This window comes from Durio zibethinus, chromosome 9 (assembly GCF_047325235.1).
Source record: "Durio zibethinus cultivar Kanyao isolate XHJ-2024 chromosome 9, ASM4732523v1, whole genome shotgun sequence".
NCBI lineage: Eukaryota > Viridiplantae > Streptophyta > Magnoliopsida > Malvales > Malvaceae > Durio > Durio zibethinus.
This window is the reverse complement of record NC_143170.1, coordinates 1,328,526-1,344,473: the sequence shown is the minus strand read 5'-3', so window position 1 is coordinate 1,344,473 and position 15,948 is coordinate 1,328,526. Positions and strand designations below refer to the sequence as shown.

The 15,948-nt window shown below is 35.1% G+C and overlaps 2 protein-coding genes across 4 annotated transcripts; one reads left to right on the top strand and one right to left on the bottom strand.

Annotated features, from left to right (window-relative positions):
* Positions 1–657: 657 nt before the first annotated feature.
* On the top strand, positions 658–3,168 carry LOC111304301 (LOW PSII ACCUMULATION protein (DUF1995)). Of its 2 annotated transcripts, none has more exons than XM_022900845.2 (9): positions 658–797; positions 1,019–1,213; positions 1,378–1,425; positions 1,520–1,559; positions 1,640–1,740; positions 1,948–2,137; positions 2,215–2,313; positions 2,606–2,723; positions 2,821–3,168. In XM_022900845.2, the coding sequence occupies exons 1-9, from the start codon at positions 747–749 to the stop codon at positions 2,939–2,941; spliced, it is 963 nt and encodes a 320-aa protein (XP_022756580.1). In that variant the 5' UTR covers positions 658–746; the 3' UTR covers positions 2,942–3,168. The 2 variants fall into 2 exon arrangements, with proteins under 2 accessions (XP_022756580.1, XP_089621386.1); XM_089765260.1 differs by having other exon boundaries at positions 2,832–2,990.
* Positions 3,169–4,242: 1,074 nt separating this feature from the next.
* On the bottom strand, positions 4,243–15,321 carry LOC111304272 (protein ENHANCED DISEASE RESISTANCE 2-like). 2 transcript variants are annotated; one of them, XM_022900816.2, is made up of 22 exons: positions 14,352–15,321; positions 13,826–13,900; positions 13,337–13,390; positions 12,795–12,860; positions 12,503–12,606; positions 11,788–11,855; positions 11,588–11,704; positions 11,388–11,428; positions 11,181–11,281; positions 10,928–11,023; positions 10,060–10,124; positions 9,892–9,963; positions 9,641–9,796; positions 8,881–9,101; positions 8,758–8,797; positions 8,479–8,633; positions 8,270–8,371; positions 6,648–6,692; positions 6,425–6,565; positions 5,080–5,175; positions 4,887–4,988; positions 4,243–4,509 (listed from the first exon to the last, which is right to left on the bottom strand). In XM_022900816.2, the coding sequence occupies exons 1-22, from the start codon at positions 14,487–14,489 to the stop codon at positions 4,402–4,404; spliced, it is 2,163 nt and encodes a 720-aa protein (XP_022756551.1). In that variant the 5' UTR covers positions 14,490–15,321; the 3' UTR covers positions 4,243–4,401. The 2 variants fall into 2 exon arrangements, with proteins under 2 accessions (XP_022756551.1, XP_089621385.1); XM_089765259.1 differs by having other exon boundaries at positions 11,788–11,849; positions 14,352–15,100.
* Between the last annotated feature and the right edge of the window lie 627 nt (positions 15,322–15,948).

Genomic DNA, 15,948 nt, shown 5'->3' with positions numbered 1-15,948 from the left:
ATATATATATATATATATTTGCTTTCTTGAGAGCCTTTGAAATCTAACCCCAATATTTAATTTTGGCGATGACTCCATCTTCCCGTTACTCTTTACGATTCATTCAACCATACTATAAATTTCACTAATTAATTGGGGTTTTTTTATTTATTGTTTACCTAGAATATTACTAATCTCTTTTAAGGGGTAGCTAGGGCTTTCCTAATTAGTCCTATATACGATCAATTTAGATAAAAAGAAAGGATTTTATACTAATTATTTTTAGTTAATTCTATTCTACCAAACACGTATGTTTGCTGAACCAATTACTTTAAAGATTTTGCTGAAAAATTAAACATGCATATATATAAATGGGACAAGAAGTGTATATAATAAATGCATTTTTTATTGTAACAACTAATGTTGGATGTTATACTCTTCCATCCCATTATTTCACCTCCATTTTTAATTCTTAAATAATCAATTAATGTGTTTACTTAACGTACATATAATAAATTTTGTATTTATCCAAAGAAGCAGCATAAGCTGCTACACAAAATTTTAGTTAAAATTTATAGTAGAGAACAAAATTTTCGTATTCAGAAAAAAAAAAAAAAGTTGTAAGGACTAGATTGAAAGAAGATAAACAAACCTGAGTGGCGAAGAACGCAACACGTCAGAGATTGCATTGTGGGAGTTTTAACTAAAGGTTGAATTAACAACTAAACATAAACGGTCGTTGTGATTCCAAAAGAAAGGATCAGGAGATGCTGCTGTTCTGTCCTGTCTTTGCAGTATCCTCAATCCCACAGCGGAAGGTAATAGAATGCTTCATCTATTTAGTTCAATGCCCGCACAGATAAAATTGCCTGCCTAGAAGATGATGAGCACTCTCTTTTGGTCACTCGTGAACTATTAGATTCAGAATTCTCCTTTGCTGCTTTTGTTTTTCTTGATTAAGTTCATGTTAGTGACTGATAGAGGAACATCTCTGACAATCAAGTGAAATTTTGATTAATTAGTTTGTGCCAAATTGTAGGTTCTTCACAGCGGAGGCCATTGGACAGGAGCTAACCCAAATGCTTGTATGAAAGAAAATTTTAATTTGTACCACATTATAGGCTTTTCGAGGAATCTCAAGTTTATTAGTCGTTCAGTTCCTAAGCAGGGGAACGCCTCGGTTGACTATGATGATACGCCGTTCCCCAATGACTACTTTGACCTTCTTAAACAAGTAAGCTGTCAAACAGAATTAGAACTGCAATTCCATGCCAGCCCATATCTTCTCTCTTGCTAGTTGTCACACTCTTCTTCCTCCTTTTTACTGTGATTATTTGTGCCATTATTTTAATTCTAACAATTATTAATTCCTTTGGGCATGTGTCAAATTAATAACAGGCAAAAAAGGCAACTGAATTGGCTTTGAAGGATGGCAAACAGTTAATGGTGAGATAGCGCTGGGTAATAAATGAAGAATTAGAAAAGCACATACTTCGTTCAATAACAATATAGTTTGTGACCTACAAAATGTCTGTTACAGGAGATTGAATTCCCAACAGCTGGACTTCAATCCGTACCAGGTTCTCTCCCCCCCTTGGCCCCGTGTCTTTTTTCTTTTTTGACTTCTATTTCTTTTGATTATATGCCAAATACACATCAGGTGATGGTGAAGGAGGAAATGAAATGACTGAAAGTATGCAGTTGATTCGTGAATTTTGTGATATCTTAGTAACTCCAGAGAAAGCTACACGAACCAGAATCGTAAGTTTCAATCATCTGAAGCTAATCCTACTATTATGATATGAGACCTTAATTTGTTGATACTTATAAATATTTAATACCTTTGTCATGTTTGTAATGAATGAGCCCTTTTATGAGTGAACAATTGATCCCATTGATCTCGTTATCAAGTTTCTCTATTTATAGCTCATAATTTATGGGTACAAAACCACTGCTGTAAATTTTCAGTTTTTCCCAGAGGCAAATGAAGTTAAATTTGCCAGACAAGTGTTTGAAGGAGCTTCTTTCAAATTGGACTATCTAACAAAGCCATCATTCTTTGAGGATTTTGGTTTTGGTGAGAAGGTGAAAATGGCAGACCGGGTAAAGCCTGATGATGAACTGTTCCTAGTTGGCTATCCATATTTTAACGTCAATGGTAGTTTCAAGCATTCTGTATTCTTATTGATGTGCACTCCGTGAAGCTTATATTTCTGTCTGCTTTCTATTATGCAGAAATGATTGTAGTGGAAGAGCTTTACAAGGAAGCCGTAATGAATACCACCAGAAAACTTATTATATTCAATGGAGAACTTGACCGTATCAGATCTGGGTGTATCCTTGGTGAATCTTACATTGTTCTTGCTAATTTTGAATTCAGTTTCATCTACATATATAATCGTTTCAAATGACAGTTTCTTGATGCCCTCCTATTGTCACCCAGTGCATTACTCTGAGATCTATAGCTGGGCTTTTGAGAAAATTAATGAGTTCATGTATTAATTACTTTTAAAAATGAAGAAAAATCTATCCAATACTAATAGAATTTTCATCTGCATTCTATCATCTTGTTGTAGTGGTAGACAGTTGAAAAATTATAAATAGTTGTCCTTAAACGAGCTATAAGATTATCCACCTTTCTTCTACCCTAAGCTGGCAGCACTTACCAAAACCCTCCTGCCCATGATGGAGACCGTATATTACATACATAACTTTAAGGGACGCAATGGAGGAACCCTTTTCAGGTTTTGCTACATGATTTAATTTCTTACCGAATTTTCTTCAGCTTCACGACTAAATTTCAACAACTATATATATATATATTTTTTCTTTCTGAATTAGGTGCTATCCAGGTCCTTGGAGAATCCTTAGAAACGTGGGGGACAAATTTTTGTGTGTGCATCAGCGGGAAACAATGCCATCCCTTAAGGAAGTTGCCTTAGATATTCTCCCTGCTGCTTGAGGATTCCATACAGACCGATGTGGCAAGTAATGCCTCTCCTCCAGCAATTGCGAACACACCAGTCTCTAGTACTACACATATCTATCCGTTATAGCATGATGTGAATGTGACAGTGAAACATCCTACCCATAGCCCATAGCTACTGAATGTTAAGTAAATCAAATTTTTTTGTTCAAGTAGAAACATTTAAAAACTTCATTTTGGCAAGTAACAGCAGCCTTCTATAACTTCCTTAATTACTATTAATTAATAAACATCAATCATTTAGAAAGTCGCCAGTAAAGATACCCTCTTCTCTCATCAATCATTCAGAAAGTCGCTAGTAAAGATAACATCTTCTCTCTTTCTTGTTCATCACAATCTACTCCATTTAAAGTTAAGTGACCAACAATGAAAAAATGGCTGCTAAAATCCTGGTTGTTGCAGAGACTGGCCAAGGTCACCTCCACCTCGCATGGAGCTCTGCAACCACCTCTCCTCTCCTCTCCAACTACCAATCTACCCTCATCATGCCCTCTTCTCTCCCCACTTCTATCCCTTCCTCTTTCTCCCATAAAAACGCTGCGATCGCCTCCCCTGCTCGTATCAACCCTGATCCGATCCGCTGCAGAAGCAAGCGGCCCAGAACCTCGAGGGCCACCTGGTAAACCGCTTTCAATTCCCAGATTTATCCTGGCTATATGCCCTATTGTTGACTGAAAATGGGCTGGATAAAGGCCCATCTCTGGAAATTTAACATCTCAGTAATTGGGCTCTTCAACTTCTGCGCTTGCTGCCGCCATAGAGTGGGGTTGCCTTGAAGGCCCAAGTGAGTGATGTTAGGCAAAGCGAGACCCATTTTAGTCCCAGGATTGGGAATTACATTCGGATCTTAAAAGAAAACCATTAGGCCCGCCACGCCCACACGGCGGTAAACCAGTGGGAAGAGGTCCTCCAAAACCAGTCGACTAGCCGTTGAAGGTTAATGCTATGTAAGGATCAATAGCTTTGACATTCAACAGTCGTGGCACATGCAAAGTCGTCTAAATTTTTCCTTGAAGTGGTCTTCCCCTCGATTGTTCTAGCTCTCACGTCAAACCGAAAATTTGAAATGAAATGCTAACTTGATATTGCCACTACATTTACTAAAGATTTTCCTTTTACAATAAATAAAACGATAGCAATAGCAGTCCCATCATCCCTTATCCTCTAGCCCTCTTCCGTGTGCTACAGGGATACGTTAGGATTTATTTTCCCTTGCATCGTATGAAATAACAAAAAAAAAATTTGCCAGCCAGATACATATAATTAGACGAGCTTGCTGATCTTAAAATTTTCATCTTCCTTTCACTACTTTTCCTGAAAATCCCATTCGGAAAAAGTTGATGGCATCTTCCTGTAAATGTTAAATGACAGAAAATGCGACTGAAATATGAATATCAGAACAAATGATTAGTATAAATCAGCTGTGGTCAAATCAATCACGATGGATCGCCTTCCAGCTTTGGAACTATGGCAGACGATAGCTCTTTATGAGAAACACGAACTGCACCAATTAGCCGCTCTGGCAGCTCATCTGTTGTATTCGCCTAAGAGGGAGAAAAAAAGAGTATGCAACCACTTTTAAGCTAACATATATAAAGTAAAATCACAAATGTGACTTAATGCCGCATGCCTAATTTCTATCAGGAATGGGCAATGGCCCCAGACAGCCCAATGACACCCGCACTCGGGTTAATTATTAGGTAAAACTACAAAAACTACAGTGTATAAAACTACATACCCCATGCATTATTATGATCTACAATTTGCACCTGACATGCTATTAATAATGAAAACAATGTGTATTGCAACAGTAATTGCTTCAGATTATGCTAGTTCAAGCTAAATCTCTTTGCTTGCAAGGCAACATTAACAAAGCAAGTAATTTTTTCCAGATAACAAGTTTGGGACGGCTAACGTTTACCTGTACTAGGAAAGCCATGTCAACCACCAAAGTCGTAATCACACCAATGACAAGCCCCAAAACTCCATTAGCAACAGTAGAAGAACCTATGTCAATATCAACCTATAGAGAGAAATAAACAAGTAAACCGATATCAATTATAAGGATCCTTAATGCTACATTTAAGTATTAAAGAAATCATAAGGATACGTACTTCTAAGTACTTGGGACCACGGATATAGTTGCAATCAACCGCTTTTCCCAACAAACAAGGGGTGCTACCAACACTCTGTCGTACAATCCATGACCCCTGCAGGATTCAATTTGAACAATTTTCAAAGGAGTAAACTGAAAAACAGAATTACCTTGCATTTTTTCAGCAAAATTAACCTCAGTGGAGAGGATCCTACCATTTAATCCATAAACATTTCCCACATTCACATATAAGATAGGACAAAGGCGATTTATGCAAATATTAATAAGGCTACGTTTGATCATTTAAAAAAAAAAAGATATGCTTGCATCAGCTAAAGAGAATGTTGACCCAGTCAAAACTAAGACCAAACAAAAAAAAATATTTTTACTTTAAATTTTAAATTGGAAAAGCAAAATCAGAATAGCATTTCAGGTAATGATACAGCATTAAACCTGGATATGTACTCAGTAAATGAACAAAACAATTTACAACAAAACATAACTTGAATGAAAGTATTGGCAGGATTATTTTTGCAGATAAGGAACCTGTATAAGAAATAGTCTACTTCATAAGACAATACATGCCAAACTGTAATTTGAGACAGCTAGGGTAGAAACATGGCTGATCAATTTCTTACACAAGCTTTAAAGGATCATATCAAAGGCCAATTCATTGTGGTTGGGTTGGAAGCAGCCTTTAACTTTAAAACAGCAAAAACCAATGTCATATGACCAATGCACCTTGTTATGCCTTAAAGTACACATATTCAAGCTTGGGTACATAAAAGGAAATCAAAAGACTCGAGAACATTTTGGAGAACATTACTGTGAACCTGCAGAGAATCTAATATGTGAAAACTAACGCTCCATTTTTCCTGTAGTATAATAAAAACCAATCCTTCTTAAAATTCCGGAGCAGAATTTCCACTATCCCATTCAGCAATTGCTCATGAGAGTCTAGATAGCATTTTCGCCCAAATTCAAGAGGGCTTTACAGATTATCAATAAGATTTACAGTATTAATTTAGTGTCCCCGAAGTACAGGAGTTTTTCCGAATATTTGTCAGTTAAAAAAGAGCAATCATTGATAAATGATTTGCTTTCATTACAAGTAATCATAATCTTTAATATATTAATGGTCAAAATGTAGAATTTTCAGCTACAGATTTCATTTACCTACCAATTCATGCACGACTGATTGTTTGTGTGGTGACACATGTCAAGTGTGTGATATGGACTTGGTAGACTAATAAACAACAGATGACAAGAATTATGGAGGCATAATTACAATGAAGAGTGCTTCCGACTGTCTCAAATATCCTGATTTAAGCATTAATCCAAACACAATAAAGAAAGATAGATACCTTTGGCACTGATGGAATAAGCTTTAGCCGACTATTGCGGAATTCATCATCACCATCAACAAACCGATGCAAAAGGGATCCGGGTACTAATTCCCTTGTCACAAAATAGAAGACCATACTATAGTGTGTTGAGCCAGGAACCTGGTACAAAAACAATATAATCCACTCGACCTCCTGATCCATCAATTTAAGATACAACATTACCTGCACTATGAAGACTTACTTGAAAATTAAAGACCAAGGAGAAAAGCCCCTTTTCTGAAGCAACCTACAAAGACAGAAGCAAGGAGGACCAAAGACCTGTAAAATATACTCCATAAAGGAATTAACAACAGATTTTCTACATCAATAAAGTTGATATTGACAATCCAAGAAAAACTCAAAGCAGTATATACTTGGCCTCTTAGGAATAGGTGAACAATCAGTTCTGATCCAACAAGAAACCAACCAAACAAACTTGGTCAGGGCCAAATATAGTTCTGATAATTCATAACCATACAACAGATATCAGCCTAGCATGCTCAGTTATCGGTAAATTCATTCAACTGACAGGTTATAAGTTTAATGTGATTTCCTATTTGTTCTTTTTTCTTCCCCCATAGAAAAAGGCAGCTTGCTCACAATAGTAACATAACCATGTTACCCTGATTTGAAGTTCCTTTTACTAAATTTACTGATTCAAGTTAATCCTTCATTATTTCCATTAAAAAACCGTTCTTTTTTAGTTGTACAAAATCTGTCAGATATAATTTGTCTAATAAAAAATATGTTAACTCTTTATGCGAAAAGAGACCAAAAACAAAACAGATTGAGAATAAATGTCAGCCGATAGAACATTCCAAGTAACAACGACCAAGCACTAATACAGTGGCTAGGATGCAGATAGGTTTAAAGGTTGTTGGTTCTGTTCTCAATAAACTATTACAGAAATTTGAGGTCCTAAGTTAAAGTCTTAGCATGAAGATCAAGTGGGCAAAGAAATGAGAGCCTTTGGCTCCATTTGGTTTGAAAAATGTTTTTTGTTTTTATTTTCTATTTTTATTTTCTAGAAAATAGTTCTTATTTTCCATATTTTGTTTTCTAAAAAATGTATTTGGTAAGTGAAAATAAAAAATGTTTTCTAAAAATGCAAAAATAAATAAATAAATAAAATATTCAATGATATTATTATTAATGTCATCTAATAATAGATATAATACATATTTATTATTAACGATATTAAAAAGTGTTCAAATATGGAACTTGCAAAACATAAAGAAAAAAATAATGTATATCCCTTGTTTTCATAAGTGAAAACATCTTTTTTTTGTTTTCATATTTCAATCAATTTTCATTTTTGTTTTTTAAAAACTTGTTTTCATTTTTAATTACGAAACACGTTTTCACTCATATTTTTCATTTTCTAAAAATATAAAAACAGAAAATGGCTCTGTTTTCTGAAACCAAAGACTACCACTACCTCCCATTTTGCAACTTAACCAATGGAGCTAACAAAAGGTTTTGATTTCCCACATCCATGCCAGAATCCAATTCCAATAAATATTATGCAGGTTGTGGAGTTACTACAGCAAGGTATGCAACTCAAAAAATATAAGTGAACCAATCAGTTAAAGTATAACCAGATTCCAATCTCCCATGAATATTACTATATTCACCATGATTCCTAGTAAAGGCTTAGAGATATTGCAGAACAGAGAAACTAGGCATAGCAAATGGAGCAGGAAACTATTAATATGCCAACCAGATATTAACAAACAACTTTCTCAAGAAATAAGATACAGCCTTCTTAAGTCAAGCAGAACAGTAAAGGGCTAATAACATTAAAAAGGTAACTCTAAGACTCACTTGTGTGGCACAGCCTCGACGCCTAGCAACATGATCCATTCTTTTTGTGTCTTTAAACCAATCAACAGCAACAAGATCCATTAAATATTTCCCTGCAGGAATCTTCATAGCAAAGAGGGGGAAAAAGTGATAAAACAAAACAAAGACATAAGATATTGATTTGGATGGAAAAACAAGAAATTAAAAGAAACAAGCAGAATAATGGGAACCTTTGTTTTGCTGCAACAAAACTGCTTGCTACGAACTCTGAAATTGTTACCATCGGATATTCTCCAACAGTCACGAGTATTTTCACAGTCATCACGTCGTAGATTACCAGAAAAGCATGACAAATCAATTTTCTCAAATGGCTCTTCCTCCAGGGCTTTAATTCATAAAAAAAAAAAGGAAAAAAAATTTGTATATTTGAGATGAGAAGTCGGTCCCATAAAGTAAATATCTTATCCAATTACATCAAAACAATCACATATAACACTATGATGACCCACATGTTCTCTTGGCATCATTGTCGCTTTTGGTAGGATATCCCTGAAAATTGTATGGAAATAAGAAACTCATGGTTAGAAACAAGTCAAACAAAAACATACATAAAGATAACGGTAAGATAAAACCTCTTGTTCTGCTTCAGGCATTTGTTCTTCATCCTCATCAGAGAATTCATCCATCATCACAGAGTTTCTGCTTGCTGCATTTATTTCATCAACAGAAGGGGCAGGGGGAACAGACTTTTGAGTCTTCTTTGAGGAAACTGAAGTTAAGGCCATATTGACCATAACTGGGATCCTAGGAGGAGCACCCCTTTCATCTGTTTGGGCAAACCATTCACGTAGTCCTGTTGTAAGAGGTAAACAACAATTTTCAATAATGTAGATGCACAGAGATTGAAACAAACAACAGACAAGAGGAAGTTTTCTTAACGTCCCCTCACACCATTGTTTCTTTTTTTCTTCTTCAATCTTTTCTTGGACAATAGTCGGATGTCGAGATGCAGACCACACTGGTATCAGAAAAAAAAGAACTTTTTTTTCTATATGTTGATTGAAATAGTGAGAACAAGAAGCCATTATCATTTCTTTTAGTTCTTTTAGAAAGAACTGAAATTATGTTCAAGTAAACAAATATGTCATGGTTGCAGGAGTCTATACATCGCATATAGGCTTAGGCTTTAAGTTAAGGGCATCGTGGTATAACCCTCGAGGTAAGGTAATGCAGGACCTAAGAGATCGAATGGAAGGGTACATAGACAAGTAAATCCCTTATGACACTACGGTAAACCATGGAAACATTAAAAACATCCTATCTTTCACTGTGATATCAAATTGCCAAAATACTGCAAAATTTGAACATGCGAAATAGAGAAAAAGAACTCACCAGCAACACTATTTAACATATGAAGAAGACAGTGTTGCTGAAACGATGAAATATAACCCACTCCCCATCCTTTTAAATCAATCTGCATGAGATGCTGCACCTGGGTCCTCGGCTTCCCATTTCGAGATTTCAGAGGGGAAATGTTGAACCCTCCACCTGAGCAAATTACAGTATAGAATATGCATTATAATACAAACTGAGTATTCATCTTTCAAGTCTCAGCACAACCAAGGGATTCACATAGAGCTTACTCTCAACATGAGCCCGCACGTATCCTGGTTGTGGGCCACAATTCTCATGCTCCCTAGAACGGAACAATACAACTGCACAATAAACAAAAGAAGAAAAAAGGAGATATTTCTGAAGATAGAAAAATAAGCATATAGTTCAATAAACAAAAAAATCTGCAAAGAACTTACCATAGCTTCCATCATCATTTCGACGCCAATATCGCACGTAACAAAGGTCACGGGGCCATATAAACCTGCAAAAACATGAGCCATGCATTTGAAAAATTGCCCATACTTCATGAAGGAAGAAGAAACAAGATTGCTTTTGAAAACGGTGCATAATTTTAGAAACATTCTACAAGTATAAGATCACATATATAATCCTCAATGAAGTGATCAAAGTATAAATAAACCTTGGATAATAATAACAGTATGCTCACTCCTACAACAGTAAAGTAAAAATTCAAAAGTTCCTTCTTTGTCATCAGAAAAAAAAATAGTGAATGTATCATACAAAGGTTTATGGTGAAGAAATTTTAGAGGAAAAAACCGTCAACCCTTCACCAGTCTTGTTGACAGCCCATTTCAGATTACTAGCCAGTACTTCTGTAAAATAGCAAAGTTAGAGGGCAACAACCAGAATGCAAAAGATTCAATTCTTTGATTCTCGTAAAGACACCAGCACATACTCATCTCTCTCCCTCTCTAGTTCTTTTCTTTTCTGTTTCCACTTGCTCAGTTTTCTTTTTCTTTTCCTTGCATTTTATTGATACAGTGAAGTTTGATCTTTTATCATTCCTTCTTTTGGTGCTTACCAGCATTCATCCAGCATACTAGGATTAACCTATCCAGTTTTGGCATTATATTGTTAGAAATTAAAGTTTGTCTTGCATCAAAGAAATGGGCTAAAAGGGGGTTTAGAAGCTCTGATTTGTACTTTCCTAGCAATTTTGGTTCCCAAAACACCAAAAACTATACTGGTAATGCTTCAAAGATAAATATTCAATACAATGAAAGCATAAAAAGAAAATGATTTAAATTGGAGAGAAATTATTACGTAGGGAACCAATCCAACTGAAGCCTGTGATAAAGTATAGCTGTATGCCCGTCTACCTCTTCAACTAAACTACCATACTGAAAACTACAATCCCACCTGCAGAAGGTAAAAAGGATGAAAATGAAATATGGAAAGTTCCTAGATTATTTAAAGCAAATAAATTTTCAGCATATTCTCCCAAATAGTATGGACGCATAAAGGCATGCATTTAAAAACCTTAAAATATATTTTTTTTAATTGCAAAAACACCTACTCAAACCGAGTTCCATCCATGCTCATTACAAGACCAAATATTTCCTCACAAGTAGCTTCCACGACACCCACAGCCTTCATTGCCCTACAACAGCTCTTTGGCTAGATAAAGAAAAAATAAGCAACGTTTAACACCCAGAACATTTTAATGCACTGAAAAAGATAAATAAATAAAAGGCCTAAAGCAAGCAAAGAAAAAGTTTCAGACAAGGTAATCAACTTCAAGAAGCTCTTCAAAAATGCGAAGTCCTGTCATATCAAAGAAAGGTTTGGATTCAGAATGATCCATCAATGCCTGCAGTATTATGGTAATTAAAACAACCTTCCACTCCAAACTATTTTTTGAGATTTTCATACATGGATTGAACTTTAAAGCCAATAAAATGGAATAATAAATGAAAAACTAACCATTTTGACATTGAAGGAGGCGCCAATGTTTTCCGGAAAATGCTTGGTTGTTGGCATTTTGATTTGATAATTCTGAGTAAAATTCCCGTGTCCAGTCAAATACTGAATCTGGAAGACCTGACATTATTATAAAAATGTTGAGATTCCGATAATTGTACAAAATAATGTAAAGTAAATTAAAATGGAAATCAAATGAGAACCATTTCCCATTGTCCTTCTCCTTAGCAAATTTGGATGAGCATCATCTTCGTCCTCCAGGGCACTGAACCTTAAGAAATAATTAAGAAATTAAAGTTCAACCAAGGATCACTTGTCTTACCATAGCCAAAAAAATTGGGGAAAATACCAACAACTGATAAGAATCAGGGCATTTTAATTCTTTTTAATTTGACAATCAGTCTTGAATAGGAGCTGGAGCAAATGAACTGTGCTATGTTCAGTTAGTCACTAAACAAGGAGAAGAGCAACCATGCATTGAACCAGCAATAATGCAAGGATATTGAAAATCACTTGATATTCATCTATAACCAACAGATTAGAAACAATGCTTGGCCGCTTGGGCTCACATTGAAAATGAATTCCTTTTCCAACCATGAAATATTTATATAATTCATGTATGCTATATTTTAAAAGTGGCAACACTTGGAAAGATGTAAGATGTGCATGAAATCCCAGAAAACATAAGACCTCCTTTTATCACATTTGATTATTCTAACCTTTCCCCGCTCATTTATGACAATAACTCTCTAGAATGAGGATTTGATCCAAAAGAATTCAAGGCACCCAGGTAGCTTGACTTAAGCCCACAGCCCAACATCCACCATCCACCTGACTCATGACTAACATAACACATTCACTTTTATCAACACACATAGCCAACAGCAAATAGAAAAATAATGACAAATAGGCACTTACTGACTTTCATGGTCCAATGAGGAAGCAGTTCGCCTGCTATCCGTCCCAGATTTATATTCAAAAGAAACATATTTGTTGCCATTTGCAATTTGTGACTCTTGATGCTGCATATGATAATAATGTAACTAGACAATTAACACAATATGTATAACATAATATATAAACACAATGTATTCAGTTCACTAAGAAAATTCTCACCCTAAACCCATTGCAACAGAAGTTGATAAGGGAGAATCAACTTCAAAACACAAATCTAAAAAGCAGGAATTAAGTTACGGGCTCAGAGATGCACCTGATCAATTACAGACTCAATTTTTTCCTTCCAGATTAAGGCCTCCTGGATGTTGAAGGCTGCCATCTAGAAAGAAGAATGCAGAAATGGATTTATTTTAGGTTCCCAATATTCAAAAGCATAAGATTTTGAAACTGGATGTACAGGACACAACGAATTGTGAGAAGAAACACATTAATCAAAGAGGCCAAATAGTAAATCCAAAACATGTGTCAATTATGCTCGCACAGCCGCAGACAAACACAGTGGATAGTATCACCCTGAAAACAGATATCACTCTAGTTCCACAATGAACATTTTTCAGTCCCATGTTATGATAAATTCAAGTTATAACCCCATAATAAAGAGATTAACTCAATTAGGAATACACCATAACCATTAAGAGCAATCAAAGTGGAATCCAAGGATGTGTCTACATAATAAAACCAAGTGCAAAACCAAAAACATGTTTCAGTTTCTCTATTCAAACAACTAACCAACCAAGCTCAGGTTATTAAGCATCAAAGAATACAAGCTATTTCCATAAAATAAAAACAACAAACCGTGATTCTGTGGTACTTCTCTTTCTTGCTGTAAACAGACAAAACATAAACCATCTGCAAAAATAAACCATGAGTAAGTTAAATGAAGTACAAATAAGTGTTCTATCTTAAGGATAAAGTTATAGCGCAATTAGAGTATAACCGCTATTGGAACATTCCAACAGTATCGGAATTTCATAAACAGTTATGCACAAAGTTAGATAATAAGCAAGAGTGTCCACGAGTCTCTCTATGAGAGAAAGAGAGTGAAAGGGGAAGGGAGACAGAATATATGAAGTATATACGATTGATGATTGAGGATCAAGAATGCATATGTATACACACATGCGTACATAGATGTATATCATTCTAAGTATATATGATGTTGGACGGTCTCATCTCTCAGCGACCAACAACAACGTTTTGCTTTGTCATTACCATTATAACATCAACAGGCTAAAATGGTATAAAGGCAAACACACAGATACACACGAGCAGACGACAACTCACATGTCCATGATGAGTCTTCAAGCCTCGATCCTCCACCCTACAGTTTCCGTCTATCAAAAGGGTCTTGATCGGGACCTAAATTAAGAAAACACACACATACAAAAGCAAAAAAAAAAAAAAAACTTCTAGTTGTTAACAGCAGTTCGTGCATTTAGTTATAAAATGAACACATAGCACAAAAGCCAATAGTCAAAAAACTGACAATAAAAATTATGCCGCTCTCTTTTTCCTAAACAGTAAGAATCCATAGATATCAGACACCTTTGTCAACAAGATGCTTCTGCTTTTACTAAAAGCATAGCAGCATCAACCGTACAAGTTCCATTACTAAAAATTAAATTAAATCAAACCGAATTGCACTTAATTTAACATTCTAAAAACAACTTTCCTCTCTTCTCCGACCTAAAAAATAAAGGAAAATTAAACTTTAAAAAAACTATAAAATACTTCAAAAACATGTTTAATTTAAGAACCTAAACAATGCCTACAGAAAATTACGAACACTAAAACAAAAGTAAGTAAAAACCTGATTATCTTGTGGCTTTCTCTTGTAGTAAGCCAGAAGCCGATTTTCGAGCACGAAATATCGCATGTGAATGAAGGATCGCCCGATCTTCCTTCTTCCATATCTCACCATCCATCCTTCGTACACCACCTTCGACATTTCTGCCCTCTCAAAATCCACCAACAAAAACCAAATTTCCAACTTACTATGCAAAATCGGAAGCTTAGATGGCAATCTTTGCTTCCGCGAGATCACTGCCGCCTAAGTCATTTGATCTTTAATCGTCTCTCACTTTATCGTCGAAGTCTACAAACCGGCGAATCAATGATTCCTAATTTTCATTTTTTATTTTTGAAGTGTGCCAAGAATTTGATTTCCACATTGCGGTGAACAAGAATCACAAAAGCGAAATTTTATTTTGTATATTACAATGAAGAGATAAGAAAAAAAAAGCGGCAATAAAAAGTAGTAAACTTAAGAAAAGAAAAACAAAAGAGAAAGAGACAAGAAAAAGCAGGATCAAGTGAAGTTTACAGTGGAAAAACGGAATTTTATAGAGAGAGACGGATTTTTAATTATTATTTATATAATATAAGTAAAAGTGGCAGAAAAAAATAAAAAGAATATTATTTTATTTCGTCAATAATTTTGGAAAATGGGAAATCTAGGGAGATAGATATCTAAGCGGGCGACGGTGGCGGTTATTGGAGATGCGCCTTGGGAAATACGACGACGCAAGTAGGAGGGGAGGAGTGGTAAGGCTGCAGGGCAATTGAGGAAAGATTCCAACGGACGGGATTTGAGAGATCCCACGTCAGTGCGAAAAAAGCGGAGGGCAGACGAGGACAATGTCACGTGGATGATTATGATTGGGTGAGTGGGGAATGAAGTATCTTTAGAACCGCTGACGCTTTGCCAAATTTGAAATAGGGGGGCTGACTTCAACGTTTACTTTCCGGGCTGGATCTGAGAATATGATTGTTGGTTTGACAAAAAGGAAATGTTGTGGCCCCTGGTAAATAGGTTAATTTCAAGGAAGTCCTAGCTGCTAAGCATGAGATTACGTAAATATCCTTCTGCGTCTTGGGATCTTTCAGTGTCAGCATATAAAATTGTTTGTACACAATGATTAATCACGGGCACGTTACCCTAGAACGTCTAAACATGTCATTTTGTATAAAGATTTTCTTCTTCTTTCGATTTTTTTTTTCAATTTTACTGTTATTTCCTTTTTCCCAAAAAATATTAACAACTTTTTGGAATTTGATAATTTACAACTTTCAACAAATTATAGATTAAACAGTAAATATATCTTAGAGGAATACAGTGATGATTGTGTAAAAAAGGATAAATAAAGATTGTATTATTGTATACATAAATTACTTTAATACTGATACAAATAAAGACAGGACTCTATAAATAGTCAACCATGACTGAAATCGGAGTAATAAAGGTATATAAATGGTAGTTGAATATAGGATAATAAACTGGGCAAGGATTATTTTTATTATTTAAAAAGTAATAAAAATATTCATTATTTAATTCTAAGATATAAAATTCATTTATAATTAAAATTTAATGATTTTAAATTGAGTAAGAAAATAAATAAAAATTAATT